This window comes from Podarcis pityusensis (assembly GCF_964106645.2).
Source record: "Podarcis pityusensis genome assembly, chromosome: 17".
Lineage (NCBI taxonomy): Eukaryota > Metazoa > Chordata > Lepidosauria > Squamata > Lacertidae > Podarcis > Podarcis pityusensis.
In genome coordinates this window covers 33,049,505-33,076,585 of record NC_138042.1, presented here as the reverse complement: position 1 = coordinate 33,076,585, position 27,081 = coordinate 33,049,505, and the positions used below count along the sequence as shown (strand labels likewise).

The window sequence follows — 27,081 nt, the reverse complement described above, 5'->3', positions numbered from 1 at the left end:
ATTGTGCAGTAACCCCATGACCCCCTGCAGCACAATTTCTCTCCCTCTTTTTCTATGAAAGACTCAAAAAATTCAATACCATAGGGGAAGAGTGTACATAATCATAGAATAAACCTCATTGCAGTTATATTGGCAGAAATCATTTTTCCAACCATAGCTCAGGGCGTAGCTGACATGGTGCTTTCTAGATATCAGACTACAACTCCCATTAGCCTCAGCCAGCACAGCCAATGGTCAGGGATGAGAGGAGTTGTAGTCCTACTGCCAGAGCCCATGCCTCCAACTGTATATTTTCTTGGGGCTTAGTTCCATTCTCATATAAAACTAATCCAATATGTCAACAGCAACTCGTTTATTTTGCTTTTTCATACCCATAAATGCTCTTCCTGCTGCAATTTAGTGGGCCCAGTTAATATGTTGTCCAATATGGTGGTTGCTGCTAGGAACACCAGCTCAGCCACACAGATAGCTGCCCATAAAAAGAGCAGCTCACAGGGTTGAATCAACCCACCCACATCAGAATGTGTGGTTTGTTCATTCATTGTGCAGTCATTTGCCTTTTTACAGCACTTCCTCCAGCAGTTTCACCAGAGATGTACTGTTTAATGAATATTCATCCCAGGAAAAAGAGGGTCATGGGAGATGGGGCTTTTACTACTCACACTGTCTTACAAAGAATATATAAAGGAACACTGTCTGGGCTAATGCTCAGTCAGCTCAGGAAGCATCTCTGAGCTTGGTCAGACAAATTCAGGAAATGCACAGTTCCTCTGCAGGTGTTCCTAGAATTTTGATTGTGTTTAGGGGTCACAGCACAGCACTCACTCATGGATGGTCCTACTGTCTCACCAGCGTTCAAGTATTCAAATGTGTGGCTAACCCATGGCACCTAAGGTGTCTGTAAACTGTAGAATATGAATCATGAGGTGGTCCATTCTGTTTTAATATATTAATGATTGATGCATTTTTAGTTTTGTTATGTGACTTGTCAGCTTTAAAGCCTTAAGTGACTTTGACAAAGGAGGATATAAATACATTAAAGTGAAAACACAACACAGCAGCAACCAACAGCTACGACTGCAGCAGAATATGGCTGCATCCTCATTTACTCACCACTGTGTTTCCCTCCACACCAGCCAACTTAAAGGGAGTGAGCCCCTGGTTGTTGGGGACCGAGTCTAGGCCCACCAGCTCCTTCTCTTCCTTGTTGTAGTGAAGAAACAGATTGTACATTTGACAGGCAGATGCTTTGTTTGGTTGGAGAACCAAGATGTGGAGGATAGTGTTACCTGCAATAGCACAAAGTGGAAAAACAAGAATCATTCTGACATCCTGAGAAGACTTTTATAGGCGACCAAGGGCCCCTGTTCTGTCTCATTAGCAATCTTGGCAGCTTTGCTGAAAGAAGAGGCCAGCATCAAAAAATGAGGCACGGAGTGCTTATGCTATAGACAGATTCATCAATGAAGTTTGTTGCCAGGCTATGGGTCTAGGTTTTCCCTTTTCCTATAAAGAGCCTTATAGAAAAAAAAAGATCCATGAATAGCAGAATCAAACAGAGTAACTCTTACTGTTGAACTGTAGTCGAAATAAAAAAATTCCTTCCTGTAGCACCTTAAAGACCAACTAAGTTAGTTCTTGGTATAAGCTTTCGTGTGCATGCACACTTCTTCAGATACACGTGTATCTGAAGAAGTGTGCATGCACACGAAAGCTTATACCAAGAACTAACTTAGTTGGTCTTTAAGGTGCTACAGGAAGGAATTTTTTTATTTCGACTATGGCAGACCAACACGGCTACCCATCTGTATGTTGAACTGTAGTATTTCTGGCAGGAAACACTGAAATATGTAATCACCAATGTGGCGAGTCCAGCTACAACTAGTCTATGATTTTTCTAATCATATAACTTGGTTATTAAAACTAGTTTACATAATTATGGGAATCAAGCGCAAAGCTGTTCCTGGACTATAGACCTCCCATAAGCCTTTGGGTTCCTTTGGAAGGAAGGGCGGGATAGAAATTTGAATGAATGAATGAATAACAATAGATAATAAGTCCTCCCTGCACATAGAAAAACAGCATGTCAGGGAGAAAGCTAGGCTCAATCCTCCCTAACACACTGATTCTCCATTGGAAGGGTGTTTGTTTTGGTGTGTGTGAGGAATTCAAACATACCCAGGGCAACCAAAATGTCCAAGGAGATGGAGCACCTCCCCTCTGAGGAAATGTTGCAGTATTTGGGGAATTTTAGAGAAGAGGTGAATATCAGGCACAGGCGCCAATTCTATGGGACTGAGGACACCTCATGCCCCCCTCCAAGTATGTGGGGACAGGGCAAGCCCCCCAATCTTCAGGGGCTGGGCTGTGGTGGCGAAGGGCCCTACTGGGCCTCCATGTGGTTGTGGCAGGCCTCGGTGGGCCTCCCCACAGTGGCAGAGGGCCCCACTATGTGTGTGACATCACACGCGTGTTGAACGTGTGACATCATGTGCATGTGACAAGCCCCGCCCCCCTCATGTCCGGCGGAACTTGGTGTCTCTGGTATGAGGTGACGGGCTCGGGTTCTGCTTGAGAATTTCCCTCAGGTTGGCCACTGTGAGACTAGATGGGCCGCTAGCCTGATTCAGAAGTCTCTTCTTATGGTCTTAGCCACACACTTGCTGCCCAGTCACCCCAAAGCTTTATCATTAGATTCTACCAATTATATAATGAACTGGGCTTCCTCTACAAGAAACTACCAAAGAACACTGGCCTACAATGCTCAGGATCCCATCATTTGGGATCTGGGTTCTTGCTGTCTCAGGAATGGCCATTTACTTCTGTACCCCGACATGGACGGCAGAGAATAGGCACTGGACTATGAGGGAGGGGGACTACGGGGCCACACTCTTCTCCAGCGTGAATCCCCCCAAGGTTCGTCGCAGATTCCCTTTGAAGATGCCGTACCCAAGGAGTCTTGCACTCTGATGTTGGCGCCATTTTCAATGAGCAGCTGCACAATTGCTTCGCTCCCAGCACAGGCCGCAAAAGATAGAATGTGTTCCCCTGAGGAAAGAAACAACCAGAGGGTTTAAAAGGGGGAGTAGTAGCAGGGGCACCATGTCAGATTTCCAACAGTTCATTTTTTAAAGGGAAAGAATGGGTGCCATAGCTAACACACATTACAGAACGACAAACCCCTGTGTTGCAAACTTAACACAACAAACAATACGAGCAACACGCAGACCAGTATACTAGATAGCACTGTAATTCTTATTGCGTAATATACATGATTTAATAACAAAAACAAAATGTGTGCACTTGTAAATTCTCTGATATATTTGAAATCAATTGAACACACGTCTGTCAATCTTTGAAAGTCCCTAGAAGTATAATAAGTCTATGGTTGAAACAACTTTTTAGGCCTTCATGGTGCCAAAGTAGTAGGTGAATAACAACAGACAGTGAACCCGGATAATCTGACTGTTTCGCTGGAATCTTCTTCAGCACAAAAAGCTTAGCTCACAGGATAGCATCTATTACTTTATTTCAAATTTACAAGTGCACACATTTTGTTTTTGTTACTAAATCATGTATACAGTGGTACCTTGCAAGACGAATGCCTCGCAAGACGGAAAACTCGCAAGACGAAAGGGTTTTCCATTTTTGAGTTGCTTCGCAAGACGATTTTCCCTATGGGCTTGCTTCGCAAGACGGAAACCTCTTGCAAGTTTGTTTCCTTTTTCTTAAAACCGTTAATACAGTTGCGACTTGACTTCGAGGAGCAAATCATAGCACGCGGTGTGCGTCTCCGTAGGGGCAAGAACGCGTGAAGGCGGGTTCTGAGGGAGAGGGAGCTTTGTTTCGGCGAAAAATAGCAAGGCGCGCACACTTCCCTCCCCACAACTCCCAGTTAGGGAGGCCAGGCTCCAGGGCTCTTCGGACGGGGCTCCTTCCTTCTCCCCCCCCCCAGCGCCCCGGCGGTGACAAGAGTGCCTGCCCGGGCGCTTTCCAACCCCGCGACGTCTACGGCTGCGGCAAGTTTGCCTCTCAGTGTGTGTGCGCGCGAGTGTGTGTTCTCCTCGCCCCGCTCGAGTTAGTCCCGGCGCAGCGCAGGCAGCAGGTGAGTCGCCCTTTGGCAGCGTGGAAGGCGCCGGGCCAGGCAAGGTCAGCTCGGGAGCCACCGGGGACGTGCCCCCACGCTCCTCTCCAACGGGCTGGATGCACCCCTCTCCGCTCGCGCGCTTCTGGCTGGCTGGCCGGCTGCAGCAGCAACAGGGGCAATAGGCATCCACCGTCGCCGACGCTCCCTCCCTCCCTCCTGCCCGCGGCGGGCGGCTGGCTGGCTGGCGCTCTCGCTTTCTTTCGGGCTGCTGCTGCAGAAGGGATTTTGCACCAGACAACTTTTAGGCCAGTAGGAGTTTTGACTACCGCGGCGACAGCAGCAGCAGCAGCAAGACGGCGCCGACTGTAGTGCAAAGGGTCGGAGCAAGGCGAGCCGAACTGATCCCGGGGGCTCAGGCAGCAACCTCTGCCCTGCCTCCCCCCACGCCCCGCGCCCGCCTCTCCCTCCCTCCCAAGCACCCCCCTTTTTTGAGGTTTTTGAAGACTTTTGAAGCTTTTCCAAAACTTTCCCGACACCGTGCTTCGCAAGACGAAAAAAATCGCAAGACGAAAAAGCTCATGGAACGAATTAATTTCGTCTTGCGAGGCACCACTGTATTATGCAATAAGAATTGCAGTGCTATCTAGTATACCAGTCTGTGTGTTGCTCGTATTGTTTGTTGTTGTTACAGCTAACACACAGGCATAGTTACTTGGGTTGTAACACCAGCACATGGTGAATTTCCCAGTTTACAGAGAATGGTTAGCTTCACAAGAGTGATGAGAATTCTGTTACAGATTCCGACCCCGTCCCTCCTACAGAACTATATTTCACAGGGTTCCTTAGGTCGAAGGAATTGCTGCTACAGTAGCCTGCTGCCCCAATGGGCTGTGATATCACAATACAGACAAGTGTGCCTAAAAGCGCTAATTAATTTTGGTTGGCAAGTCCCTTGCTGAATACAACATAGAGTCAACAACAACTTCAGCAAACATGATATGCCAACCATCCTAGACCATTTTATCTCATTTCAAGAAGTCAACACTTCTGTGGGGTTTCAAGAAATTACAAAATCAATTTCACAGGAAGGCAAATGCCCTTCACTCCTCCCTCTAATTAAACTGTGACCTATGCGGTTTAAAAGAAAGACCAAATATCCTTTGAGACTGCACGCTGAGGGCTGGAACTCTGTATGAGTGAGAGCGGCTAGATAAGGGAGGCAGAATTAAGAGACGCCCGTCCTTTTTCATGTACAGTCTCTGGAGTGTTACAATTTATTCCGAGTGAAAATTAATGAAGGCTCATTACCGAAATGCTTGAAAGTTGATCTACTAAGCATGGTTTAATTACTGCCTGAAACAGGTAACTGGGGATCCATCTAAGCATCGCACGGCAAATCCTCAGCTCTAGTGAAGTCAGCTGGGAAATTCTGATTTACATTGGCTGGAGATTCAGTTCGTGAAGGAAAAGAAAGCTTCTGAATAAAAATACACTACCATGGACAAGGGAATTGGGAGATGAAACAGCTTGTTAAAAGGCTAGAGCAACATTTTATCAGAACTGTAAGGGAATTTTGAAGAACATCGCAACGGCTAAGGGCATATTTACACTGCAAAGCTATATCTAGAGATAAGCCTCTTTCTGGTCTGTATCAATTTCATAAGCATCCATAAGTCTGCTCCATCCTCCCCGCCCCCTTTTTTAAAAAAATAACCTGCATGAAATCCCACATTTCATTATGTATTTTAACCTTATTTTCTCTTTTTAAAAATTGTAAATAAATGCATTTTAAAACACATTTTGACACTTCTTTTGAGCAACAAACTACACCCAAAGATTCAGGAAGTGCAAGAGATGCTGGTTAGCAAAGTCCTGATCCACATTTTGGCCCAGGAACTGAGGTTCTGGTCAACTCGTACCGGAATTTTCAAAGACCAAATTTCTCTGTGCACACTGGTTTTATACCAATTTAAGTGGTTTTGGTGTTTCATTGCACCAGAAGTGACTTAAATCATGACGCGGAAAAACTGTCTGCGGACAAACACCTGTAAAGCGAGACGAGCGCCACAACCCCAGAGTTGTCTGTGATGGGACTTAACTATCAGGGGTGCTTTACTTTTTTTTTTAAGTGCCAAAGCATCCTGGGAGTTTAGTGAGAGTGTTCAAAGGCCCTGCTAAAGACAAGCTAGCTCACCGCACTCCTTAAAATGACAGCTCCTTGGGGCAACGGAATGGCCAATAACACCAGTCAAGTTTGTGGGCAGATAAGTCCCATTTACCTGAGAACCAGAAGGCTCCAATCTCATATGTCACCTTTCTAAGTGGCCTCTTAGTCTCCAGCACCTTTTTGCCTCCTGCGGCAGTATGAGCATAACGCCAGTTTAGGTAAAGGTAAAGGGACCCCTGACCATTAGGTCCAGTCGTGACCGACTCTGGGGTTGCGGCGCTCATCTCGCTTTACTGGCCGAGGGAGCCAACGTACAGCTTCCGGGTCATGTGGCCAGCATGACTAAGCCGCTTCTGGCGAACCAGAGCAGCGCACAGAAACGCCGTTTACCTTCCCGCCAGAGTGGTACCTATTTATCTACTTGCACTTTGACGTGCTTTCGAACTGCTAGGTTGGCAGGAGCAGGGACCCAGCAACGGGAGCTCACCCTGTCGCGGGGATTCGAACCGCCAACCTTCTGATCAGCAAGTCCTAGGCTCTGTGGTTTAACCCAAAAACAGAGATAATGCAGGTGGGTGGTTGGAGTACAATTTACACCATATAAATGTGCACTGCCTTCATCCGGCTTGGGCTGTGTTATATTCATGACCAGCTGTGCCCAATTCTTGACATGAATTCCAATGCATGCTTGATTGTACCATATTGCTCTTTGTTTACCTCAAGCAGTGACTTGGGTCAACCCTGAGGAAGAACCAGCAACCACAGCATCTCCTGAAGTCTCCCCAGCCTGGATCTCCAAATGGATTCCAAGTCCACACAACCAAGGTTCCCCAACAGGAACCCAACTACCGATTTGATTTACTAGACAGCTTCAATTAATCTCTCTCTTTTGGTCTCCTTTTTTCTCTATTATTGAAGAAGAACAGGATATTTTAATGCCACCATCATTGCGGAGGTGTCTATGGGAAGGACAACCAAGGTTCCCCAGTGGATTTCCCCCATAGCAACAGTGCTCAGTACCAGTGGAGCAGTGGGTAGCAGCAGCACCACCATCTGACCAGCCCATTGTGAACCACTCCTGTCTTCTATAATAAGAAGTCTAGCCACTTTATCTCGTGAGCTTGTTAAGCAAGGGTGAGCAGAACTGTACCTGATGGAATTCCCTCTTCTACGCAACTGTTAAAAAAAGATACGCCAAGAGTTCTCACCTCCTTTGCTTCTGGTCACCCTGGGGCCAGTTTACACTTTCATGCTTGCAAGATCTGGCAGGTGCGGACCCTCCAATTCCAGGGACGGTCCTGGATTTACAGAAGCCATCCCGGTTTCTGATTTGATCACAGAATGCCCTGCATTTCCTTCATAAGAGAAATGTTGGATGGTATGGTAGGACGTCCCTATTTTCATGAAACATTAGGGGATATGGAGTTATGCAACCCACGAGCCAAGGAGATAAGTAACTACAGTGGTACCTCGGGTTAAGTACTTAATTCGTTCCGGAGGTCCGTTCTTAACCTGAAACTGTTCTTAACCTGAAGCACTATTTCTGGGTTAGCGGAGTCTGTAACCTGAAGCGAATGTAACCTGAAGCGTATGTAACCTGAGGTACCACTGTATACGATCTTCAGAAGACATCTGAAGACAGCCTTGTATAGGGAAGTCTTTTTTTAATGTTTAATGTTTTATTATGTTTTTATATATGTTGGAAGCTGCCCTGAATGGCTGGGGCAACCCAGGCAGATGGGCAGGGAATAAATAATAAATGATGATGATTAGGATGATGGAATAGGACGTCCCTATTTTCATCAGTGAAAAGTTGGAGGGTATGCAGGTGTGAGTTGCTCCTTCACAGATCAAACACCACAGACAGAATCTCCATCATCATAACACCTCAAACACACTGGTTTCCAAAATAATTGCCAACTCAGAATGTGGGCCGTCGATGGCTGAGACACTAGACTGCAGCTCATTTCTTACTGAGGAAGTCTATTTGCATATCAGCTGTCGGTGAGGACACGTGTGACAGAATTCTCCATTTAAAAAATCCCTCCAGACAGAAAAGTAGAATGTGAGGGGAAGAGTATCCAGACTCCAAACATACCGAAATAGATAAGGTTGTCACTTCTGCGCCTGAAGACGTATCCAGTGGCTCGCGGGCTATTAATATCTGCCCCCTTCTCAAGCAAAGCTTTCACCAGCTTTAGGTTTTTGTTCACCACAGCTATGTGAAGAGCTGTCTCCCCTGAAATACACAAATGTCTGCTTACATAAGGTTCTCCATTTCCTACAGTCTAGAAGGGCATCGCTAATGAAAACTGGGACCCACAAATCCAGCTAGTTTGTGGGCAAATAATTGATGAACAACAGCAAGTTATGCTTTACACAAGCCTGACATCAACTACAAGTGATTACATTCAGAGAAGCTCATCTGAGTTACCTGCAGAAGAAAGGGGTATTGAACCCCTGAGGCAATGCTGATGAATGCTGATTTTAATGACAAATGCAATTGCAAAATTAATTACCGATAAATTAAGCAGCTCATTTTCTCCCTCTGACCATTTATATTCACGAGTGCTTTGATGACTCTGTTTCTGCTGCTATTATATTCCATCTGGAATTTATCCGATACCATTTCATCAAAGAGGAAACAGGTGTAATGTTGTAGCTAAGAGCTTGGCTGGGAAATCCCTGTTTCAAATCCTGCTGTTATACTGACCCACTTCAAGGTTATAGTCTTTAGGCTGCAAACCTTGGAGTAACAGAGCAACTCTCATATTTCTATTCAAGGATTGCATCCCAGGCTTCATTGAACTCAGTGGGTCTTACTTCTGAGTAGATATGCATAGGATATCTATAACTATATATTTAGATTCTCAAACCTTTATTGATGTAACACTATATATTAAAGGGATGGGAGAATCAATTCTATTTCTGGATCCTACCTCCATTTATAAGTCTGTTCTTGTCCTGTTTCCATATTAATGTTATTTTAAATAAAAATCCACATGAAAACTCTCATTTAAATTTGCATTTTTGAATGGGCTTCCTCACATAGTAAGCATTTTATCTATAAAAAAATAAAATACATTTGAATGTTTTTTGAGCAGAGAACTCTGCCAGAAATTTCAAAAGTATGAAATTCTAAAAACAACAACCCTTTGTTCCAATTTACACATTGATCTGGGAGGCATGAATCATGAAGCTGATAATTGGAATTTGCAAAGCCCAATCAATTCCTCAAGCATCTACACTGTATAAATGCAAAGTATTATTATTACACGCCGGTCGAGTATATTGGACAGCATTAGACTTGGACCATAGAGCTCCAAGTTCAAATCCCATCTCAGTCATGAAGTTCACATGGTAACCTTGGGAGAATAGCTATCAGTGACCTTAACCAGCTCTGATAGCTCAGTCAGTGGAGCATGAGACTCTTAATCTCAGGATTATGGGTTTGAGCACCATACTGGGCAAAATATTCCTGCACTGCAAGGAGCTGGAATGAACAGTCCCTTTCAACTCTACAGTTCTATGATTCTAACCCCTAACTTCCAGGTCATTCATGAACAAGTTTTAAAGCACCAGTCCAAATACAGATCCTATTCTAGGATGCACACTCAATTCATACAGAACACTAGCCTGGCCTGCAGGGCTGCAACATGGCCCCACAAAAACCAAATATGCACCCTAGAACATGTATCCAATGCAGGGCAAAGTCATGGAACTGTAGAGTTGGAAGGGACCCCAAGGGTCATCTAGTCCAACCCCCTGCAATGCAGGAATCTCAGCTAAAGCATCCGGGACAGATGGCCATTCAACCTCTGCTTAAAAACCTCCAAGGAAGGAGAGTCCACCATCTCCCGATGGTTCCAAGTCAGATGTAACTAAATTATTACACACAGACAATGGTAATGTATTGCTTCATAAATAGTTGCTTATGATCAAATTCCTAAACTTTGCATCCTTGGGATCTGAAGCACTGGCTCCACCTAACGTTGGCCTTCACAAGGGCATGAGGACACGAGGACAAGGGTGTGAGATGGACATGAGGGGTTTTCTGGTCCCAGGTTATGGATCTGGCGACCCCATTCTAGCTTTGGTTTAGACACATTTTTATAGTAAATATTGCTTGTTCCTAGTGCTGTCGTAGTTTTATATTTAATAGATCTCATGACTGTTGATGTTTTATTCACTACTGTTTTATTTATATTGCGAGACACTTTGGGAGCTTATTGCAAAACTGAATTGCAGGATATGGATGTCTCTTATAATAATTACCTGTGTAAAGTTCTGACGTCATAGCCTCGTTCACTAGTTCTGGAGCTGCATCCATCAGGAGTTGGGCTGCTTCCAAGCTATTATACAAGGCAGCTACATGAAGAGCTGTCTCCCCAACAGCACCTAGAGAAACCACCAGATATATGAGGCCACATGTTGTCAATTCTGCCAACCTGCTGAAGGCGCCCACAGAAGTTACGAGAAGTCTGCTCACCCTTGCCGGTAGACACCATTGCAGGCCAGTGCTCCTCCCACCTGCCACAATCTGGTGATGGAGGTCCCACTGGGTCACTTCATGGGTGGAGGGCAAGGCTCCTGAGCCTAGTTTGCTGTCCAGCAGGAGGATTCTGCTCACTCGCAAACTTAGCAAATCACGAGCAGACATGGGGCCAGGCCACTCCCAGGGGGCGGACCAATGGGGCCTGCAGGCTTTTCTTGGGTCCATGCTCTAGGAATAAAAGGTGGCCCGTTCCTGTGTCAACTACCACTTCTTCGATGGCTCTCCCACCCTCCCTGCCTGTCTGGTTGGTGCATTGTTCTTTCACCAACCTTACTATGGGCATCGTTGGTCGCCATGTTCAGGACCAGGTTGACATTTTCCCACTTGGTGAATTGGCTACAGCCCTGTGGTTATCGCCACCATCACAGCTTGGGCGGTTTAGGCATTGGGTAGGAGTATTCTTGGACAGAGGGGAGGTTGTAGCCTCTGCCTGCCTCTCAAAAAATGGGGTATCCTGTTAAAGGGATCCAGAGGAGCTGCTTCTATCCAGACACCCAGGTGCAATCCAGTGCAGGAGTTAATCCTTGATGTAGGTCAATAACTCCCTTGCTTCTGGTTGACCCCAAAATTAATTCCTCCTGGGAGGCAGGCTAAAAATGGTTGGTTCTACCCAATGCCTATGCCACATTTCTTACATCTGTAGTCAATAAAGTTGTGGCCTGATCTGACCCAAATATAAGTTGCCATGTCTCATTGTTTCACTGTTTAAGATGGGCAGTCAAGTGATGGGGGCACCTGGGCATGCAGCTACTTCAGATGTGTTTTGGACAGGAGATGTGAAACATTATATTGTGTATCGTAATTACGGGTGTTTGCAGTTTGTGTCATTGGTTTTTATAGCTGAAAACTGCTTCGAAGCCTATTTTGGCATTAAGCGGTATATAAGTAAATCAAGTTTGTTTTGTAGGAGGAGGACCAGGAAGCACAAGGCATATATACTTCCTGTTCCTTCTGCCACATCTGAAGCCATCCTTGACCTCCTTCAACCCAAGAACTCATTTTCTATCACTGTCTCCCTTTTACTCCTCCCCTCAAGGTCCTTGTGCTTTATCTTAGCAGGCAATGTGGACATGATGAGAAGCATGGATTCCATACCTCTCTCGTGAATGTCGCAGCTGTGGCTGGCAAGGAGCTTCTGAATGGCAGAGACATCGTTCTCCTTGGCAGCCAGGAGGAGGGGAGATTCCCAGATCCTGAAACAAGCAGAAAGCAAAATAAATTCAGAATAATGTGCATTGCAACCCACTTGACCCATGGAGGAGGATTTTTCTCATCACATCAGCAAAGTTGTCTTTCAAAACTAAGACAACTGTCTTAACAGCAAGACAACTAAAAAAAAAAATGCCCTAGAGATATCAACAGACACATCCAAGAGGATCCCGCTTTCAATAGTTGATCTTCAACCAAAGGCCTGCAGGGTTTTCAGAAAAATTAAATAATAATTGTTCTTGCGCGGTGGTAAAAGTTACACTGAAGACATGAAATGCTAACTCAGCTAACAACTTGGAAAGTCTTCATTCCTCTATTCCGCAGCATCTGTTGGTAAGACTAATTACCATCAATACAAGGCAAAAAGTGATATTTCAGTAATGTTATTTTTAAAATACTTTTTCTGGTACACTGCCCTCATTTACACATAACTCTAAGCCAAACCATGGTAAATGTGAATGTTTGTACATGCAGCTACACAGGGAGTAAATCACTGCTGTTTTGCTCCTCTCATGGTCCTCCTGCTGCCACACTATACCTGGAGCTAAGCCATGGTTTGTCACTTAGGATTATGTGCAAACTTGGGGGCAAGCCAGCTGCTGATAGAGGCAGGCAGAGACTATGAAGAGTTAAATTCAGGCAGAAATATCTGTATGTGTTTGTTCTAAGACATGCCAGCAGATCTGCCCATCAGGGTTCAATCGCTGGCTTGGATAGCCAACAAAGCCCCTCCCAACATGCCTCCAACACACAAAGCTGCAAGAAAAGGTGAGCAGCCCTCAATGAAGACGCGTCTCATTAAACTTATGTAACAATTTGGCTTTGAAAAAGGAGACACACAGAAAGAGAAGCCGCCGGGGGCAAAGAAGGAATTCAGAGTATTATTAATAGGATTCAAATCAACCAGAAAGGTTTCCTGTGCAACCTCTCTTGAAACCAACAGGAGTTCAGAAGGCTCCAGCAGTGTTCTTGCCCAGCCATTCAAGGGGCACAAAGTTCTGCAGAAGTTCACGGTGCCCTGTGTCCTTCTTTAACTGGATGTGAAACATAACAGGAACCAGCTAGAAAACAGAAAATCCTTTCCTTTGAGAGCGAGTTGAGGAATCTTTAGAGGGGAACAAATGGACTCCTAATTTGTGCCTCCAAAGCGTGCTTAGGGAAAGGGATTCAAGACTATTGGAGGCACCATATTGTAGGAGCCCTCCCTCATCATCAGGGTCACAGCTGTCTTTATAATGCCTTCGAAGAATGCAAAACCTTCCAAGTATAAGAGACAGGGGGAGCAGCAACGATCCTCTCTCACACCTGTAACACACCTGTGCATGGCAGAGGTTTGTCAGTGCGCACAATGATGCTCGATTAGAGGACAGAATAGGAGGTCCCCAATCTGCAAGGATGAGCAGCTGTTTGCCCTGGCCCATTTTGTTATTTGCCCCACAGCTGGCTCTGCCTTATGTCCCAACTTCACTTGCCTTCCAATTTAACTTGGGAGGATTTCTACACCATTTCAGAATTTGCACATGTGTGACTTGCTAGTCTTCCTTTTTTTTTTTTAATTGACAGGGTATTGATGTGTGCAAGTACATCTGCTCTGGTTAGAACACCGCGCAACGGTGATGCAATTGTATAATGGCATCACGGGTCCTTTTTGCTTGCTGTTTTAATCACCGCAGACTGCCAAGAATTCCTAGAAGACCTCTTCAAACTTGGCAAATGCCAAATGCCAAAACATTTCGCTTCATCCTTGATTATATTTCCTATAATAAAATCATTAGTTGTTCTGTGGTACTTTGGCTCACGTTCCCCGTTGTGTTGTGTTGTGTTGTGTTGTGTGTGTGTGTAACATCTGTGTGTACCTACACATATGCACGTTTGTTGGGTTTTTTTATCTGAGGGTTTTATTAATGGGCATTGGGATCAGTTAGTCCCCGATCATAGTAATTAGGGGGTAATGGGTATTCCCAACTGTGGAGAAAAATTTGATTAAAAAGACACAATGGCTTATTTCTGTTGATGTAGGAGCTAGGCTAGGAATACTTAAGGTTAAGTATGACATTTTTATTCATATCTCAATGAGGTTTTCAGCTGAAGTACACGAATAAGGTATCAAGTGGGAACTAACACTGGAGCTCATTACAGACTCCAAATACCAGCTATCCTTATTATATTTTCACATAAAAATGGGGTAATTGTCAAATGCACCTTAAAAAATCCAGCTATTACTTGACCACACTATTATATAAGAAAAGCATTTTTTGAAAATAATTTGTTTAAAAAATTATTGTATTTTTTGCCCCATAGGACGCACCGGCCCATAAGGCGCACCTGGTTTTTGGGGGGGGAAATAAAGGGGGGGAATTATTTTTTCCCCAGGCGCGGGGCTGGGGAAGCCCGAGCTTCCCCTGACCCCAGCCCCCAGAACAGGCAGCTCTCCGCAAGCCATGGGAGCCCAGCGCCGGGCTCCCACGGCTTGCGGAGAGCTGCGGGAAGCTCGAAGCCTGGGCACGCTGAGCTCAGCGCGCCCAGGCTTCGGCATGCAGGCAACTCTCAGCAAGCCGCGGGAGCCCAGCGCCGGGCTCCCACGGCTTGCGGAGAGCTGCCTGTTCTGGGGGCTGGGGTCAGGGGAAGCTCGGGCTTCCCCGCTTCGGCATGCAGGCAACTCTCCAAAAGCCGTAGGAGAGCTGCGCGAAGTCGCGCAGCCCTCCCACGGCTTGCGGATAGCCCTGGAGAGCAACCGACCCCTCTCGCTCTCCAGGCTTCAGCGAAAGCCTGCATTCACCCCATAGGACGCACACACATTTCCCCTTCATTTTTGGAGGGGAAAAAAGTGCGTCCTATAGGGCGAAAAATACGGTAATACACACACACACTACGAACAGCTAAACTTCCATCTATAGTATCATTCACACATTGGCAAAGGTTTATACATAGCTCTTAATCTAATGGTTTGTCATGGGCTGGCTGGATGCAGAGGAATGTTGGGAGACATCAGCTGGGGAACCCCCCAAAGGAACTCCCAGGGGAAGAAGGCTCAGAGCCAGGGGGTTGGTGGTGGGACAATAATGACTAGTCAGAGGGATAAGAGGAAGAAGACTGGGAAGAGCTGGTGTCAAAAGCTGAAGAGGTAACAGGGCTTAGTGAGCAGAAAGAAGATGGGGCAGAGAGCAGTCTAGAATCAGAGGCAGAAGTGGAGGCTGGAAAAGAGGGGGACCAAGAGGCAGAGATGAGGCAGGCTGGTGAAGAAGCCAGGGTGTCTCCCCTTCCTGTTGCAACCAGCTCCCCTCTTATCTGGTCTCCCAGAACCAGAAGAGGCATAAAGAGGCAGCAGCAAAGACAGGCAAGATGACGGAGACAGGATAAACTGGAGAGGGGAGAACCATGTATACCACCTTGAGTTCCTTAGAGGAAAGGTAAGGGTAATAAATGCAATTTAAAAATTAATAAAATCCGTGAGTCGAGGGGAAACTAAGGGAGAGGAACAATGTATCCCCCACCACCACCACCACCATGCAAACAGACTCTCAGCTCATCCTTTTGTTGTGGCTGGATGATGAAAATGATGCAAGAAGTAATAATTTGTTCTAGATGAATTCATTTATGTATGTTAACCATCTATAGTTGCCACTGAGTTCACGGCAGCACGTGCATTAAAATGATATGAACACCCAGCTCAATAGCGGTGGCTGCATGTTTCCACCTCCGTAAAGGTAAAGGGACCCCTGACCATTAGGTCCAGTCGCGGACAACTCTGGGGTTGCGGCGCTCATCTCGCTTTATTGGCCAAGGGAGCTGGCGTACAGCTTCCGGGTCATGTGGCCAGCATGACTAAGCCGCTTCTGGCGAACCAGAGCAGCGCACGGAAACACCGTTTACCTTCCCACCCGGAGCGGTACCTATTTATCTACTTGCACTTTGACATGCTTTTGAACTGCTAGGTTGGCAGGAGCAGGGACTGAGCAACGGGAGCTCACCCTGTCGCGGGGATTCGAACCGCCGACCTTCTGATCGGCAAGCCCTAGGCTCTGTGGTTTAGACCACAGCGCCACCCGCGTCCCCTATTTCCACCTCAGTACTCCCTTGCCAAAAAACACTGCAACATAAAGATCTCTGTTGCGTTCTAGGGAGCTGCAACACTTGGGGAGTTGTTAAACTGTGGGGGCAACCCTCAAACTAAAGGACACCTGGCAAATTTAAAATCTAGGTGCCAATCAACCCTTTCAGGAAGAATTAGAAAAGCGGAGAACTTGTTTAATTTCACTCCTGTCAATAAGGCGCGAAAAAAATGTATTTCATCTTGGCCGTTTCCCATACGGAGATTTCTGGTGGCAGAATGCCAACTTACGATCTCTTGGAGTGTGGGAATAGCTGGAAAATGTCAAGGCCCAAAGCCCAGCAGGAATCAGCTCCTGTGCTCACACGACGCCAAGGATTACCTCAATTAAGGAAAACGTGTCTGTCTGAGGGGAGCTGGTCTGCCGGAAGACAGAGGGCACAGCCCCAAGTGCCACACCTCAGCCCATTTTAATTAAAAACCCTGGGCCCAGATCCAACAAATGCCCCCAAATGAGGAAGTGAGGCTGGCACCAGTCTTGAGGCAGAATCACTCACACTAAATGGAAACAGCTTGGCACCGATTCATGGCATCCTTTTCCCTCCTGCTATGAACTATCAGGGCTTCTTATGTTTTATTTAAACTCCTGCTGCCTTTTGGAGGGAGCTGTTTTTGTTTATTTTATGGATGGAGAAGAGAGAGAGAATATTACTGGAAAGGAAGGTGTAGCCTCACGAATGTCGTGAAAGGAAGGTGTGCGGAAAACAGACACAGCTGATATACTGGTTTTTGCACCAATACTTAATATAAATATATATCTAGAGCATTCTCGGCTTCATTGAATACTTGATCAGAATAAAATAATAGGTAATCAGTTTGCAGTATTAGCTTTGTATGCTGCTTCAAGGACTGCTTGCAAATAGTTATTTTTATCATTTCTAAGCAACAATTAACAAAAAAATTAATTTGATGATAATTGACCGGCATCCCAGTCCTATGTATATTGCAGCCAAATGAGCATTTTGCTTATAAAGGGAATTCTGATTTAGGATAGGAGAAGGATAATTTCCCCCAGAAACGTCTACTTGATAAATCATTGTGGGCCAGTTTCAGAATTTTGTGGGGCTCGTTTTTTTAAAAGGGGAAAGTGTTCTTTCACGGTGCATGAACTTTCCCTAAGTAAAGTAACATTCTCCTAGGAAAAAACTGCCGCCTCCTCTCAGATTAAACCAGGCAGCAGGTGGCTGTGCTCCTTTGAAAGGGAGCAGGCACTGCAAAGGAGGAAGCCTTCTGTGTGCAGCAGTATACTTTTTCCATCTTGGCAGTTTTTGACTGCACTGGCATTGGTGCCTTCTGAGAAGTTGTCCCTGTAAAAGCATTGGACATTTTAACCCTTAGTCTCATGGACCTGAGGCCCTCCCCACCCCCATAAGTAAGGCGTTTATGAAACCGCCCGCCCACCTGCCATTTCAGCAGAGTTGCAGCAAGTTTATACCCTTTCCCAGGGACTAAAAATTGACCCAGTTCAGCTGCGTACATTATTGCTGAGAATTTCCCACGAACACCGGGAACATTGGACTGGTCAGTAAAAAAAACTAGTACTGCCATGTGTACTAGAGGTACGCGGGTGGCGCTGTGGTCTAAACCACTGAGCCTCTTAGGCCTGCCAATCAGAAGGCCGATGGTTCGAATCCCCACGATGCAATGAGCTCCAGTTTCTCTATCCCAGCTCCTGCCAACCTAGCAGTTCGAAAGCACACCAGTGTAAGTAGATAAATAGGCACCACTGTGGTTGGAAGGTAAACGGCATTTCCGTGCGCTCTGGTTTCCATCACGGTGTTCCGTTGCGTCAGAAGCGGTTTAGTCATGCTGGCCACATGACCCAGAAAGCTTTCTGTGGACAAACGCCATCTCCCTCGGCCTGAAAGCAAGATGAGCACCGCAACCCCATAGTTGCCTTTGACTAGACTTAACCATCCAGGGGTCCTTTACCTTTACCTTTTACTACCATCTGAAAAGCAAGCAAACAGCTGATTCTGCCCCCAAGGTGCCAGTGATTTGCCCTGGCTACACCTGCAAACCCTCTAAGCATTATCTTGCAAACCCCTTGGGGGACAGAGGGAAAGAGAACACCTGACCTTCTAAAAACCGCCGAAGGTCTTGAGGATAAGACGCCACAACCCAAATACATTCAACTTGCCTTCCATGCAGCTTTAATTAACATTTAATGTAAAGAGAGGGAGAAATATACGGTGTCTGCTTTTAATTGTGGGATTTTATTTGCATCCAGGCAGCAGGGGATCGCTAAATTTTACGTTTCAAATAGTCATAAAAATGGGTAACTGCAAATGGCCCACAATGGAGATGGGTAGGAGAGAGGATATATGAACAACAACAACAATAATAATAATAATAATAATAATTCATTTTATTTTAAATTGTTCTTTCGGAGGAGTGATTCTCCTCCAGTCTGCTGGCACATAGTATCTGGTTGTGATGTGTAGAAATGTGTGTTTGAAAAAAATATTTGTAAATTCCATTTCTAGGCCCATTACCAAGGCTTCCAAATCTTAAAATACTATCTCTGTATAAAATACCGTATGGGAGTGGCGAAGGAGGCAGGTTCCCCCTCTAAGAGCCTATGCATGCTGAATCAGAAGCAGGTGCTGATGACTTTCAAGGAACTTATTCCAGAAAATAGGGTTGCAGCCAAGCAGTGCTATCCTGCGCAAATTTACTCAGAAGGGAGCCCCACTATGTGTAATGGGGCTTGCTCCTGGATAAGTATTACAGGACTGAAGCCTTACTGCTATTTATTGTGTTGTAGATCGTTTTCCATTTCATACCTTCCAACATTTCTCCAATGAAAATAGGGATGCCCTCAATAAGAAGAAGAAGAAGAAGAAGAAGAAGAAGAAGAAGAAGATATTTATACCCCTCTATCCTCAACTGATGCTTTTGAATTATGGTGCTGGAGGAGACTCTTGAGAGTCCCATGGACTGCAAGAAGATCAAACGTATCCATTCTTAAGGAAATCAGCCCTGAGTGCTCACTGGAAGGACAGATCCTGAAGCTGAAACTCCAATACTTTGGCCACCTCATGAGAAGAGAAAACTCCCTGGAAAAGACCCTGATGTTGGGAAAGATGGAGGGCACAAGGAGAAGGGGACGACAGAGGACGAGATGGTGGGACAGTGTTCTCGAAGCTACCAGCATGAGTTTGACCAAACTGCGGGAGGCAGTGGAAAACAGGAGTGCCTGGCGTGCTCTGGTCCAGGGGGTCACGAAGAGTCGGACACGACTAAACGACTAAGCAACAACAACATCCTCAACTGACTGGGTTGCCCTAGCCACTCTGGATGGCTTCCAACATATATAAAAATATAATGATTTTTTTAAAAAAAACTTCCCTATACAGGGCTGCCTTCAGATGTCTTCTAAAGGTTGTATAGTTACTTATTTCCTTGGCTCGGGGGTCGCATAACTCCATACCCTCCAACATTTCTCCAATGGAAATAGGGATGTCCTGAGGAAAAGCAGGACATTACAGGATGAAATCAGGAACCGGAACGGCTTCTGTAAATCCAGGACTGTCCCTGGAAAACAGGAACACTCAGAGGATCTGCCAATTGTGTTGGATTGGAGCCACCATTCTGCTTTTGCCTGGTTTTAACTGAACATTTCCTGGTCTTTCTTTCCCTCTGTCTCTTTCCTAATAGCCAATGGGCAGAACAACTCAACAATTAATGGATTCTATTATATATAAAATACCAAATTAAAACCAGATTAGAGGAGATTAAAACAAGTGCCAGAAAACCACCCACGATTGTTATAATCCTAGGTGCTAAAAGCCAGCACACAAAGAAAGGACTTGCGGTGCTTCCGGTAGAACTTTGTAGGGCAAATCTGTACCATGCGTTCAAAGCACATTCAATGCACATTTAAAATGCATAACTTCACTCAGTCAACCCTAGGAACTGTGACTCCTTCTCTCTCTCACATGGTTAACAATTCTGAGCACACATAATAAACTACAGTTCCCATGGTTGTTTGGGGGGAAACCATGTGCTTTAAATGCTTGTTTAATTTGCTTTGAATGTATGGTGTGGATAGAACCATTGTCTCCAATCACCAGGGTAGGGCGAGAGGGAAATGAGACAGAGGTAAGAAGTAGATGGAAAGCAGCTTATATTACATACAGTGGATCTGGAAGCCAGAACAATTAATTTTGGGTGAATTAAGATGAGTGGCAAACATGGTGGGAGCCATGCTCATTCAAAGGCCACACTACTGTCCTGTCCTTGAGGTGGGCTGGCAACGGGGGACAGTACACTGAGCGAACTGCAGATAGTGCAGTTGGCAGAATATGAGGCTCTTAATCTCAGGGTTGTGGGTTCGAACCCCATGTTGGGCAAAAAAATTCTTGTATTGGAGGGGGTTGGGCTAGATGACCCCCAAGGTCCCTTCCAACTGTACAATTTTGTGATTCTATTATTCTAAGTGGTGGTGTTGCCGCCACCACCAGCAGCAGCAGCAGAAAAAAATGTGCAGCTACTCTGGGGTGGGAGAGAGCTCCCCACATAAAAGAAAAACTCAGTAAAGGAAAATATATTTCTGGTGAAGAAATACACAACATTTGAAAGCAAACCAGTTTGCTTATTCCCCAAGTGCACCATAAAACTCTGCCATAAAAAAAACATCATGACAAACCAGAAGATAACCTGCATGTGTGGTATGTGGAAAAATAATTTATAGAACCAGAAGGATCTATAAAGCATCTTGGCAAGAGACTGCGATTATTAATTTTGAAGATGGATTCTGGCAAGCTGAGGTGGAGGAATGCTATTTGCATTATACTGGATTTTAAAATGTATTTACAACCATACCCTGCAACAAGACCACACAAGCGGTTTCTTGGAAGAGCAGTGTTTTGATGTCTAGAAAACAATTATTTCTGAGACTCGTTGCTTGAGCAGCGAGTGACTTCGCAGCAGAGAATTCAGAGAGCGGCAGAGTGGATCACTCAAGATCACCAAGACAAGGTCACACACATCTTGAAATATGTTGTTCAATGAATTAAGCATATAAGAAATCAGGGGAGAAAATAACTAGAGGACGCTCACAGTCCCAATTCTACAATTATATGGACAAACATTTTGCTTTTTTCATGCATACTGATAGCCAGGGCAGTGTTTAAATCTCCATGTGACATTTGTTGTTATTAACTATTAATTTGTTCTTATTAATGACCAGTGGCATTGTACTTTGTAGGTATTTTTATTTCCTTGGTGGAAGGATCTGGGAGAGCAACTCAACTTACTTCCTCTGAACACCGTTTTGCTTATTTGGCAGGGCTAGTGTTCTCAACAGCACCTCGCACAAGTAGCATATATTTGAATATATTATTTGATGTAGTGGCATTTTAAGGCCAAATGGTGGCAGCATCAACCAGAGCAATTTGTAGGCTCTAATCCAATACAGATTTAAGAACTATTCTAGTGGGTTTAAGCATGTCTAGCTCTGTGTTGGATTCAGACACCAGAATTCAGTGGCTAAAACCAGAGGAGTCTAGTGCTTTGCAGACGTCCTTACAGTGCCTACAGGCTTTAGGCAGCAATTGTGTTTGAGACAGGTACATGGGTGTTATTAATTCGGAATGCCAGCACACATGTTTATATGTTTATATGGGACGAGGGTGGGGCTGTGGTCTAAACCACTGAGCCTCTTGGGCTTGCCAATCGGAAGGTCAGCAGTTTGAAACCCCGCAATGGAGTGAGCTCCCATTGCTCTGTCCCAGCTCCTGCCAACCTAGCAGTTCGAAAGCACACCAGTGCAAGTAGATAAATAGAAGGGAAGGTAAATGGCGTTTCTGTGTGCTCTGGTTTCCATCACGGTGTTCTGTTGCACCAGAAGTGGTTTAGTCATGCTGGTCACATGACCTGGAAAGCTGTATGTGGAGAAACGCTGGCTCCCTTGGCCTGAAAGCAAGATGAGCGCCAGAACCTCATAGTTCCCTTTGACTGGGCTTAACCATCCAGGTGTCCTTTACCTTTTTCACCTGCATACGAGCATGGGCCTAGGATTGTAGCAGTGCGCTCAAACTAGCATCCCCACTTCCATGAAATCTTTCATTCAGTCTATTCAGAAAGAGTGTTGTCGCCCCCGCCACTGGCCTCGTGCTGGCGATATTTCAGGCCACGTGTGAACCCAGAGGCTTGAAAATATTCACATCCTTGGGAGAGATGGGCTTTAATGGAGGATTACTGATTTAAAAGTAAGGGTTTGTGAGCTGACAAAGTGAAGAGTAACTCTCCTTGAAATGTGGGAATATGTTATAGTTAAGTAAAAAATCTAGCAGGAGCCGAAAATGAGAAGGGGGGTGAAGAGGGAAGAAAACGGGGGGGGGGGAGGAGAGAGATCAAGGATAAAATGTTTAAATATTTTTAAGTTTTTGAAATGCAATTTGGAAATGTATGCCATTAGGGTAGGAAGAGAAACATCAAGAGGGCGGGGTGGGAAGTCAAATTCGTATCGAATTTGAATTATCGTGATGCTAAATTTGTTAAAGTTTTTGAAAAGCAATGAAAATTAATTGGCAAAAAGGGGAAATGTTCACATCCTTGAAAGTGGGCATCGCCAGCTGGCAACTCTGCCAATCACTTTGTGCCAAGAAAGGGGTACAGAAAAAGCCAGTGGAAAAACCGAACCCCACAAAAATTCAGTAGAGTATTATCCAGGAGCTCTGGTAGGCTGATCTGACCTACGAACTCTAGTATTTAAAGGCCAAAGAAGATACAAACTTGCCAGTTTGGCTGTTTAGTGTATGTGTACATTTTAACTTTTTTTGCATTAAAAGGAGAATGTGGGAGAGGAGGGTGGAACACAGGCAACGCCTTCTCATGTGCTCCACAATGTTCTCTCACTGCCTGTTCACTTCTGGTATCAAAGCCACATAAAAAGTTTCTATTGAAACAACTGGTGTTTACTTTGAAAAGCTACGAGCCATTTTAAGGTGCCCCATCACCTGCCAATTTACTGTAAATTCTACCGTAAATTCTACAGCTGGTTACGCAAACACTTGGCAAGAAAAGATGGCTTTGTTCACTGTGCGTAAGGACAGGTGACCAGCCCAAACTCCCATGCATTTAATTATAACCTGCAGCTTCTGCTGCTGAAGATGTACTTTTTTTCTTCAACTCCCGACCATGTGTTCCTTTCCTAGCACAGACTGCATTTCCACAGACTGCATTTTTTAAACATGTTGTCTTCAATTTCTTTAGCTGCTTCCTTCAGAACGTTTTGTCAAGGCAAAAGTCTCAGCTGCCCCGTGGCACGTCACAGCTGCAGTTGGGATGCCTGCTTACCTGAGAACTCAAGGGGCTTACTTCTGAGCAGACATAGCATATGGTGTAAACATATTGTTGCAAAAGTTGGGTGCCTCGCCCTGTCTCCACCAAGTGGTAGCAAGAGCCTATGGGGCTTCAGGCACTCATCCAGGGTCTGTGGTTCCCTTTGGAGAATTGAGACACGGCAGAGACTGTCATAGCTTTAAGAAATATGGTTTATCCACCTATTTACGTCTCTACATGGAGGGAGGCCAGATCTTACAGCATGGTCATTTCAAGAGGGGCTTGTCCCTTACAGCAGTGCAGCCGGCCTTCAGCCAACCTGCCCAAGATGGATCCCAGTCTTTTCTCTGCTTCCTCCTTCTTCCCAGCAACTCTTGCTCAAGACTCCTTTTTCCTGTCTGAGGTGGCAGGACCCCATCACCTTGGCAACTTCTGTCTCCCCCGGCCAAAGGATTCCTCTCGGATGGCCCATCAACCCCTTTTGTCATGTTAACAGATCTGCTCTTCAACGGGTAAGCCAGGCTGGTTTGCATAAACCAGCCCTGGGATTCCTTGTCTGGCACAGTTCTGCAGTTTTCATCCATATCCCAATTAATCAAAACCCTACCATTTATTAATTTCTAGGGTTTAGGCCCCACAATACAGTGGTACCTTGGGTTACATACGCTTCAGGTTACAGACTCTGCTAAACCAGAAATAGTGCTTCAGGTTAAGAATTTTGCTTCAGGATGAGAACAGAAATCATGCTCCTGCGGCATGGCAGCAGCAGGAGGCCCCATTAGCTAAAGTGATGCTTCAGGTTAAGAACAGTTTCAGGTTAAGAACGTACCTCCAGAACGAATTAAGTACTTAACCCGAGGTACCACTCTGTGTGCGCGCGCACACACACACACACACACACACACCAATCTCTTGCAAGCAGGAATCCACAAACCTCCCCAATGTTTCCACACACATCTCTGCTTTACCAACATGAAATACTACAATGTTTGAGACAATCACAAATGTATTTGCATCCACATAATTCTCATACGGTTGGGTTTTCCAAATGGTTAGCTTGCATCCTAGCATGTGGGCTTCCTTCCCCACTCAAAATGCTAGCCAGCTTGCCATTGCCTTGGCAACAGGTTGTCGCTCAGAATATTTGACTATTGCACTTCCTCCGTGTTCTCTGTAATTGGCTCAATTGCGCAGCATGCTAACGTTTTCTGTTTTCACAGATCTGTGGTTGACTGTTCGGAAACCTGCTGGTTTGTTTGGGACGTTTGTCCATAATAGCTACAAATATCTCACTCTAAATTCAGGAATAAAGGAAATCAAAAACACAAATGGATACCAACTGTGGTCCTAGTTTATAAAATATGCTTCATTGTTACTATCTAAAGGAGTTGAAGGTTACATTTCTCATTCTCGAACATGTCGCCCAGACTGCTAAATCAGAGCTCTGCCTCTGCCAGAGGTTCAAGGCATTTGTTTGAGAACTATGACACTTCTGATGCAAGCCTGGTGATGGTGGGGAATCCCAACAGTGTATTTCATGCAGCTTTCTCCAATACATTGACCAATACCTGCTATTCATTTCTAATATCTCTGGACACAGCAAAAAATTTTTACTGTGAACTCCACGCCCAATAACTTGGAAGCTGGTTTCAGAGACTGCCAGCATTTTTCAGAATTGATACCTGAGGGATTGGGATGGAGGAGGAATCAATTTTAAATGGATTTATACATGGAACTCGCAAGATCCGACCCAATGTTACTTTGCTTGCATGAGACCAGCTTATGTCTGTGCCACTTGTGCAATGTCAGGTGTTTTGCTAGTTCCCCTTTTCTTGCACAGGGCTTTGAAGGGATTCTTCTTATATTTCAGATATAGGGCAGGTGGGATGGCTTGGCCAAAATTGCCAAATGGTGATACATGGATGTCTAGTGAGGCTTGCAGGCTGCTGGCTCCCCACCCCTGCTCTAAGGTAAAGGACCCCTGGATGGTTAAGTCCAGTCAAAGGTGACTATGGGGTTGCGGCGCTCATCTTGCTTTCAGGCCATTTGTCCACAGACAGCTTTCCGGGTCATGTGGCCAGCATGACTAAACCACTTCTGGTGCAACAGAACACCGTGATGGAAACCAGAGCGCACAGAAACATCATTTACCTTCCCTTCTATTTATCTACTTGCACTGGTGTGCTTTCAAACTGCTAGGTTGGCAGGAGCTGGGACAGAGCAACAGGAGCTCACTCCGTCTCAGGGATTCGAACCGTCAACCTTCCGATCGGCAAGCCCAAGAGGCTCAGTGGTTTAGACCACAGCACCACCCACGTCCCCTACCCCTGCTCTACATGAGCTGAACATGCCTTAGAAACTGTCCAACACTCCCTAGCAGTTGTGTATTTGTACAGGCAATGATGGGCAAATTTTCACAGAAATTTATCCACCATTAACTAATGTAACCCACTGATAAGCTCCTGGGCCCGGGTTCTGAGAAACATGACCCAGTTTCTAGCAAAGTCACACACAGCAAGGGATCAATGTCTTCATATTATCTCACCCATCTAACTGAATGGGGATAACAGGCAGTGGAAGGAACTTCCTCAGTGGTGATTGGAAATTTCCCACTTTCTTCACATGGCTGACCTGGAAGAATTCCATCACTTGCACAATCAAGCAGTTCCTCCAGTCAGACTATAATATCTGGGCTGGCAGGGCAGAAAAGTTTGCTTTACCTCTCTGTACCAGCTTGCTAGAAAATTTGGCTGAAATTCACATGGCTTTCCTCATCAGCAAATCAGCACTAACGCAACGGCAGCCTGCCCTTCATCATCCACATTGTTGCAGATGTGCTCTCTCTGTAGAAGCCTGTGATTTTCACTCTCAAGCATCCGATACTCCATGCCAGGTTTCCTCTTTGCAGGTTGACAGGGGATCTGCCCACACCACGGCCAGCTTTTGCAACATGCACATATATTATAGGACTGACGCAAATCCTGCATCGGCCGTCATGGGTGCCGGGTCCTGCCGCACTTTGTGGGTGCCCAGTGCGGGCCTGTGATGTCACACAAGTGGTGCAAAAATTGTGAGTGCTCTGCCCCTTCATGGGGAATGTTGTGGAGCACCCACAGTCCCCCACACTGTGTCGGCCATACACTTCTCCAGCTTTCATGTGCCAAATATTTAATGAGAAAAACAAGCAATAATAATAATAATAATAATAATAATAATAATAATAATAATAATAATATAATAATAATTTATTATTTTTACCCTGCCCATCTGGCTGGGCTTCTCCAGCCACTGTGGGCAGCTTCCAACCAAATATTAAAATACAGTAATACTAAAATCCCCTTCATGGATTTTTGAGAAAAGCAATAACAAACCTAGACAGCATCTTAAAAAGCAGAGACATCACCTTGCCAACAAAGGTCCATATAGTAAAAGCTATGGTTTTCCCAGTAGTGATGTATGGAAGTGAGAGCTGGACCATAAAGAAGGCTGATCACTGAAGAATTGATGCTTTTGAATTATGGTGCTGGAGGAGACTCTTGAGAGTCCCATGGACTGCAAGAAGATCAAACCTATCCACTCTTTTAAGGAAATCAGCCCTGAGTGCTCACTGGAAGGACAGATCCTGAAGCTGAGGCTCCAATACTTCCCTCATGAGAAGAGAA

At 45.3% G+C, this 27,081-nt stretch overlaps 1 protein-coding gene across 4 annotated transcripts in view; it reads right to left on the bottom strand.

Moving 5' to 3' along the window:
- Positions 1 to 27,081, bottom strand: part of LOC308466154 (transient receptor potential cation channel subfamily V member 6-like) — a 120,284-nt gene that overhangs the window by 22,953 nt on the left and 70,250 nt on the right. For all 4 annotated transcript variants that reach the window (XM_080986763.1, XM_080986762.1, XM_080986764.1 and 1 more), the window contains exons 2-6: positions 11,905 to 12,002; positions 10,530 to 10,652; positions 8,353 to 8,493; positions 2,950 to 3,048; positions 1,114 to 1,289 (exon numbers count right to left, since the gene is read on the bottom strand). In XM_080986763.1, the coding sequence (XP_080842889.1) occupies positions 1,114 to 1,289; positions 2,950 to 3,048; positions 8,353 to 8,493; positions 10,530 to 10,652; positions 11,905 to 12,002 (637 nt within the window). The remainder of the gene's footprint in view (positions 1 to 1,113; positions 1,290 to 2,949; positions 3,049 to 8,352; positions 8,494 to 10,529; positions 10,653 to 11,904; positions 12,003 to 27,081) is intronic.